Source organism: Saccostrea cucullata, unplaced genomic scaffold (genome assembly GCF_032062105.1).
Source record: "Saccostrea cucullata isolate Sc308-1 unplaced genomic scaffold, CSIRO_AGI_Scuc_v1 ctg21, whole genome shotgun sequence".
Lineage (NCBI taxonomy): Eukaryota > Metazoa > Mollusca > Bivalvia > Ostreida > Ostreidae > Saccostrea > Saccostrea cuccullata.
The window spans coordinates 463,193-471,338 of NW_026931375.1; the positions used below are offsets into that span (position 1 = coordinate 463,193).

Here is an 8,146-nt window from a genome sequence, read left to right on the forward strand (position 1 = left end):
TAGTTAACGATCTGATAAATATAGTTTCACAATTTGTGAAACTATGATTAACAACTCTTAACTATAGTTTACGATTGTAAACTATAGTTTACAAACGTGAATCTATGTTTATCAACAAAATCTATTGTTAACGCTTATTACAGACAGATGAACTTAGATTATCATTCGTAAACTATAGTTAACAACCGTTAAATACAGTTTTACAGATGAAAACTATACTTAACGAATCGTTAACTATAGTTTACGGTTTGTAAACTATAGTTTACAGTCGATAAACCTAGTTTATCAATTGTGAAACTAGGTTTATCTCATTTTTGTGAATTTGGCGTGCCATAGGTACGAAATATCCAAGCAAATTTACTAAGTGATTCGATATCGGCAACCTCACTGTATAAAAAAAATCTGGAAGAATCTGAAGATGAACCAAAGTGAATTTTATTTCAGAACTAGTCAGAATTTTAGTTCATCCCCTTCTTTATTAGGCCAGTGGCAGTGAGGAAAGCGTCCTACTTAGTCTAATCTTTCAAATAATTCTCATACTCTGATCTATAAAATAATATTTCTTCATGTGTTAATTCTTAAAATTCTCTTGAAATTTTCATTTTAGTGCACATCATATATTTAACGTTCTAATTTCAAGTCATTCTCGGTTTTGAATACACCCTACTTATCATAAGATATTGTCATGCTAAAGTACATCTCAAGTATTTCATTGATCTTCAATTACATATATCCTTCCTACATCAATTACAAACAAGAAAACATTGATGTAACCATCAATTGTCGCCCGGGAAATACATAAAGTAAACAATGGAAATGACTCTTGATCATCAAACCGCTTCGATATGTGTGAAAAGGCATGCGTCTAATTGATGGAGACGATAGTCGCGAATATTTGGAAAACCTATAGTCGGATAAATGTCAAACAAAAACGATACCATATTAAACTTCAATTCCTCGAGTAAATCTTGGCTGCATAAAATATAAATTGAAGTTACACACATGCATCACCTATATTCAAAAATATATCTAATTTTTATTTTTAGAATATAAAACACGAACTGTACAGAGTACGTTTTTATGCGAGAAGTAAAATTCGATGTTCTAAAAAAAAAGGGACCTGTCGTTTTTTCGACAGTAAATGTTAAACAACTTTATATATTAAATATGAAAAACATATACATTTTTACAGATTCACTTTATGGAAGTAAATATATTATGTATCTCGTAATTTATAAAGGGAAAGAACATTCTGATTAACAATCTTTTCAATGTTTAGAAAACCTTTAATTCTGAATAACTACTCCCACCCCAATCCCCATGTATCAACACTTAAACTTATATGCACAGAGCAGCCCGGTCTTCCGGGCTGCAATAAGATATAGATTGTGCTCACAGAACTGTACTTCGATGAACCATTAAAAAAATAAAATAATGAAAAAAAAAACCAAGTACCTCTCTCAAAAACCAATCATTAGTTAATCTACTATCCGAAGGTCCAATCTAGAGGTTTAAAAATGTTTAAAATCACAGGTGTTTAAAATGGGGGTCTAGTGAACTGAGTTCCCTTCCTGCATATACATTGTAGTTAAGGGGGATCCATTTGATCCAATTCCTTTTTTTAAGGATAAAAAATAAAAACATTGGTCTTACTAATAGTATACATTATTAATATCCCCTCTCAAAGGAGAAAAAGGGGATATAGCAACATATTCGTGTTTGCATGTCGTGTCCTTGTAAAACAGATGTGATGTCATTTGCATTAGGAGAGATATTCAATGCTTTCTCGATTTATAGATATGCCCTTTACAGGGAATGCTCTGCTTTGCCCTTGTAATTATACCCCCGCTCCGAAGGAGAGGGGGATATACTGTTTTACCCTTGTGTGTCTGTCTATCTGCGTGTCCGTAACAAATTTTCGTCGCATCTACTAATTGTAGATGCTTGAAATTTTAACACAAGATTCTCTGAGGCATACTATACGGTGGGATACATTTTTGTTCAAATTCGATGTCAACTTCCTGTTTGTCTGTGCGTCTGTCCGTTTCATACATAACAAATTTTTGTCGCAGTTTTTTCAGCAACTACTCATTGCGGATGCTTGAATTTTAATACAATCTTCTCTGAGGCATGCTTTACAGTGGAATTGATTTTTGTTCAAATATGATATCAACTTCCTGTTTGTCTGTGGTCTGTCCGTTTCATACATAACAAATTTTCGTTGCAGTTTTCTCAGCAACTACTCATTGCAGATGCTTGAAATTTTAAAATTATCTTTTCTGAGGCATGCCAAACGGTCGGATACAGTTTTCTTCAAATCCGATGTCAAATTTTTGTTTGTCTGTGCGTCTGTCCGTTTCATATATAACAATTTTTTATCTCCGTTTTCTAATCAACTACTCATCGCAAATGCTTGAAATTTTAATAAAATTTTTCCCAAGGCATGCCATACGGTGGGATACATTTTTGTTCAAATCCTATGTCAACTTCCTGTTTGTCTATGCATCCATCCGTTTCATAGATAACAAATTTTCGTCGCAGTTTTCTCATTAACTATTCATAGCAGATGCTTAATTTTAGTACATTCTTTGTTGAGGCATGTCATATGGTGGGATTAATTTTGATATGAATCTGATGTCTTCACATTTTTCTGTGCATCTGCATGTAATTGAACTTGTGTGTTTATTTACATCAGAGCGGGGGTATTACTAGTGAGTATTGGCTCACAGATTTCTTGTTTTAGTATATTTTTTTAAAAATGGGGAATGCAGATTTGAAGCTTAATGGAAACGTAATCTCGACAAGATTTGTAGGGACTAAAATTTTAGGTCTGACGTCCTTCCCGAGGGACGTCAGACCAAAAATTTTAGTTCCTACGAATCTTATCAAGATTAGGAAACATGTTGCTATTCAATCCACAAATCTTATTCAAAATACAGGGAAATGTGAAAGCTGCAAATACAACTGTAAAATACTTCAATATTTTCTTCCTAGGAATTGAATTAAAAATAACAGAGAAAGAAAGCTTATCTACAAACCATGACTTTTTAAAAATAAAAAAAACATGTTTTTAACAGAAACATATACTCTATCATTGGTTTACATAGAAACTTAGAAGTGCAAACACATAACATTTTTTTATTGACTGTACATGAAGATTGAAAAGCTCTGATCACTTTCAAATGAAAAGTCGATATAGTATTTTTGTAGCTAAGTGTCTCTTTAATTAAATCATCAAAGTTAGTTTCTGTCACACCATTTTTCTATTACTTGCTTCTGTAGGTAGCAATGTAGAAGTGCAATATCTTTCCTTGTGTATTTGAATGCTTTCTGACTAATGAATCTTCTGTAACCACTTGTATATTCATATGTGTATTCTAAAAGATAAATCTGATGTCCCTGTACTAACAAACCAAACAGATCTTGACCACACTTGTCAAGGCTTAACAGCATTTTAAGATGAAGTTCCTGTAATTTCCTGCTTTCAAGTTCAAAAACACTAGCCACATCAGCAATCAAAACTACACAATTCCCAATAGTAACATAAACATCTGGCGTCACTTTCCGAGAAGTTTTCTTCAAGTCAAATGCAACTGTGTTCTGACTTTTTAACAACATCTTGTATTTCTCTTTAGAACTTAAGTCTGTGTTCATTTTGTATTGATCAACATCACAAGAGTTAGGCTGTTCTTCTGTGGGGCCTTTCAAGATGTACCCACACCGATCCAGGAAAGTATCTGATCCTGAGGTGGAGTAGGTTACATTAACATTGTCTATTCCTGTGAACAACATCCCAAGGAAAGCTGCAGTAAATAGTTTCCCTCTCAGATCCAGAAAGCCCTGTGCTCGGGCCTCCCAGTAAAGATCGGCAATGTCAGAGGGATGCACTGTAGAATCTTCTGTATGATTGGGCTGAAAGATTACAAAATTAAGAATGTGTAATGGAACTGGCCATGAAAAGTTTTCAGGACAAACAGACAAGTACATGTATATAGAATTAGGAAAATTCATACATGACTATAAAATGTGTTCAATACAATCTTTTGTCCGAATTCAGGTATTGTCAGAACTTTTAACTACAAGATTTTTAGAAGACTCTTGTCATTTTTTTTTGGTACAGATAAAGTTGGAAAAATAAAAAAAAGATAATAATAATCTATTTAAAGAGTTCTAATGAACTTACTGCCTGCAGATCCGGCATGCTCTCTGAGGACCCTGGGAGGTTCTCTAGTTGTGCTGCTTTATACGCCATTGTCAAATGATGGATATCTGTCATCACTCTCTCGTCCGTTAATAAATCTGTGTCTGTATTCTAGAAGTAGATTTCAAAATGTCTTTGAATTGTCATAAATTCTCTGCAGAAATTTTCCCCATCATACTTAATATACATGTAAGGCATATGGTGAGTTAAAAGTAAAAGAGATTCTGTAGGAAAACAGTATGTCTACAGTATATTCATAAGAGAGAAATAGTATAGAAAATTTTGTTGGTTAAGATCCTCAAAATTTATTTTCAGAAATACATATAAATCTGAAAACACTTGACATAATAAATTGTTATGTCACGGCTTTACATCACTTTTTCTAAAATAAGTTATTTTCGACAGTAATACATTGCACAGACCTCCCTAACCTTCCGCTTTTGGCGTAATTCTTCCGCTTTTTACCACAATATTACGCTATAATGTGCCTCTTATATTAATTTTACGCTTCTGATATTTTGGTTTAAAATCCATTATGAATGTCTAAATTTAGAGTTAAAGTAAGTGCTGAAATGAAAAGAGAAGTTCTAATAAAAGTAATTAATAAAGGACTGGTTTGATAAGATACGTAATATACCTACTTGTTACATGTAAACTGCATGGCATTGCGAAGATTCGAAAGAAGGCACTACTTACATTAACTATTAAATGATATTGCAGTAAATACAGCCATTTCTATGCTCAATTTAGTTTTATAAGCATTGCTTAGAACAAGATAGAGAAATGTGAGTGTCAAAAAGAAAAAAAAATGCAATGTTATAATTTACGATATGTGTAAACATGCAAATGCAAGCCTTCAATTAAGTGATTAAATACAAAGTGACCAAATGCTTCATTAAGGGTGTACGGTTGAATTCAGTTTGATACAGGATACTGGTATTTTACAACACTTTTTTGCCAATAGATGACCCGAAAAAGAAAAGTTTATGCCAGCTTTGTTTAGTAATGTATAATATCGGTTGTTTTGAAAGAAAATAAAGTACATTTGTATGATAGTAAACAACAAAATAGGAAAACATGATTGATTACGCTTTTACCTCTGAAATTCCACCAAAAATTTACTGAAATTACACCCTTGCAATGAAAAAGGTAGGCAGGTCTGATTGCATTTATAACCTTATCCTGAGTTGGTTTTCATACAAACCTTTTGATACCAGTCTTCTTCTCTCCTTTCCACTGGACTGAAATAGAACCAGTCATCAAACACGTCCCCGGAGTAGTACATCATTCCCTCCCCGGCCAGGGCTGTAAACACCACCTCCTCAGTCTCTCTCACAAGGAAACCTTAATTCAGATAAACTTGTATGAGTCAAACTCATACTGAATGTTGATTAGAGATCTAAAAAAAAAAAATTCTAGGACAAGTTTCAAATTAAAATGGATGATGAAGCCCTCTTAGCATTTCAAAGACTTTAAGAAACATTTTTTATTACAAATTTGAAAACAGTTCTCATCAGAAAGGCCTCCTGTTACTCTTACATACATGTAGTACTAAGATATTTATTAATGGCAAGTTCAGAGTATGAACCTCAAATAAAGGACCTGTACAGTAGGATATTGGCATATTTATGAGAAAGTAATATTCACCTTCACTTAAGTCCTCCCAATGAACAAGCATTGTTCTCTTCATTGACAGCTTTTCCCTTCTGTGATTCGAAAAAATCCTGAAAGCCTTTTTCCATCTTTTTGTCTGAAACAATAGGAAAGCTAAATACCCTGTATGTAAATGTCAAAACATTATTAACAAGAGGCCCATTGGCCACATCACTCACCTGTGAAGCTTTGACCATTCCGTTCTTTACCAGATTTCCCTCTTGTAATACATATTGTGACCCCACCCTATCCCACTGATCATAACTTCGAAAATTTGATATCTACACTACCCCAGGATGCTTCCACATAAATTTCAGCTTTTCTGGCCCAGTGGTTCTTTTGAGAAGATTTTCAAAAGATTCTTTCCTATATATTTCTATTCTTGAGGTTCTTGAGAAGAAGTGGTTCTTGAGAAGAAGGTTTTTAAAGATTTTTCTTATATATTTCAATGTTAAACTTTGATTCCCCATTGTGGCCCCGCCCTTCCCCCGGGGGTCATGATTTGAACAATTTAGAATCTGCACTACCCCAGGATGCTTCCACATAAGTTTCAGCTTTTCTGGCCCAGTGGTTCTTGAGAAGAAGATTTTCAAAGATTTTTCCTATATATTTCTATGTTAAACTTTGATTCCTCATTGTGGCCCCGCCCTACCCCCGGGGGTCATGATTTGAACAATTTAGAATCTACACTACCTCAGGATGCTTCCACATAAGTTTCAGCTTTTCTGGCCCAGTGATTCTTGAGAAGAAGATTTTTTAATGACCCTACCCTATTTTTGTCTTTTCTTGATTATCTCCCCTTGTGATGAGACTAAAATGGCCCTTTATTTTAACAATTTAAATTCCCCTTAACCCAGGGATACTTTGTGCCAAGTTTGGTCAAAATTGGCCCAGTGGTTCTTGAGAAGAAGTCGAAAATGTGAAAAGTTTACAGATGGATGGACAGACAGACAGACGGACGGATGACGGACAAAATGTGATCAGAAAAGCTCACTTGAGCTTTCGGCTCAGAAGAGCTAAACATTTAACAAAATTCTTTGTCAATTTATTTATTATTCACCTCAGACTTCATGTAATTCTTTTAATTTCCATAATTATGAACACATACATATGATAGTGTTCAGAAATTTATTACACACTGGTCACACACCCGCTTGAAAAGCGGGAGGGTATATAGTTATCGGTATGTCTGTCCATCCATCTGTCCTTCTGTTACGCTTTCGGATACCCATCTCTTATCTGCAACTCCTCTCATACCACTGAAGGAAATTTGATGAAACTTTCTCAGAATCTCTATTACATATTGCCATTGTGCACCTCCTTTTTTACTTTTTGATCTGACACATATTTTGGTTTTCCCACAACAAAACATGGACACTCCCATTATATTCATATGGGAGGCAGGGGGTATCATTTACAGTGGCGGATCCAGAAGTTCATGTGGGGGGGTTTTGAGGCCCAAAGGGCCTAAGGGGGAGGGCACAGGAGGGGGTGTCCCCCTCCCATAGGTGGGGGTTCGAAAATTTTGTTTTAACTGGTTCTAAATGGTGCATTTTCCAGCATTTTGGGGGTACTTTTTGTAGCTTTTTTAAAGGCTGATCATCACAATTTTTTAATAAAATGTTTTCAATTTAATTTAACTTTAACACAAGACTTTAGACTTTGCTTTAAAAAATTGTTAAATCTGGTACCCGACTACATTGTACTGTGACCTTGTGACTTCACTAGATGCACGGACTACCCGATCTCTGAGGCACTCTCTCTGTTGATTACCTGTGTATTGTGTGCGTTCAAGCGGAAAGTGATATCCTGTTACGTAGTTGTATATTTCACAGTTGTAAAAACAAAGGGTTCATGTTTATAAGAGTCTTATCAATGCAACAAAATGATAAAATGACACTTGTAAAAAAAAAAAATCAATGAGCGGGGGGGGGGGGGGCCCAAAGCCCCCCCCCCTGAATCCGCCATTGATATTTTAGTGAGTCATTGCTCACAGTACCTCTAGTTTAAATTCATTCAAACAAATTTGATAATGCATGTATGTTAAATCGAACATAAATATACGTTTTGAGCTTTTATTTTACTGTAATAGGGACTGATCAGTCTTTTTTTTTTTTTCTTTCTATGAAAACACTGGTGTTACAAAAAGGACGTACTGGCCTTTGGTAATATACTATAAATGTTAAGTAGATCTACATAAATATTGTTTAAATATATATCAATCTCATTCGAGTTTTGAAGTCTTTGTCTGTAACAAAGCTTTAAGTGAAATCCCTCTGTATACTAGAACAT

General features: G+C 34.5%; 1 protein-coding gene across 1 annotated transcript; it reads right to left on the minus strand.

Moving 5' to 3' along the window:
• Nucleotides 1-3,026: 3,026 nt before the first annotated feature.
• On the minus strand, nt 3,027-5,978 carry LOC134232432 (uncharacterized). Its single transcript, XM_062714395.1, has 4 exons — nt 5,849-5,978; nt 5,406-5,545; nt 4,184-4,312; nt 3,027-3,912 (listed from the first exon to the last, which is right to left on the minus strand). Exons 1-4 carry the CDS (start codon nt 5,889-5,891, stop codon nt 3,241-3,243), a joined length of 984 nt encoding a protein of 327 aa, XP_062570379.1. The 5' UTR covers nt 5,892-5,978; the 3' UTR covers nt 3,027-3,240.
• Nucleotides 5,979-8,146: the final 2,168 nt, after the last annotated feature.

Coding starts and splice junctions, on each gene's coding strand:
- LOC134232432 (XM_062714395.1), bottom strand. CDS start 5,891: ATGAAGAGAACAATGCTTGTTCATTGGGAGGACTTAAGTGAAG. Junction 4,313..5,405: donor AAGAAGACTGGTATCAAAAG/GTTTGTATGAAA, acceptor ATCTACTTCTAG/AATACAGACACAGATTTATT. Junction 3,913..4,183: donor GCATGCCGGATCTGCAGGCA/GTAAGTTCATTA, acceptor GTAATCTTTCAG/CCCAATCATACAGAAGATTC.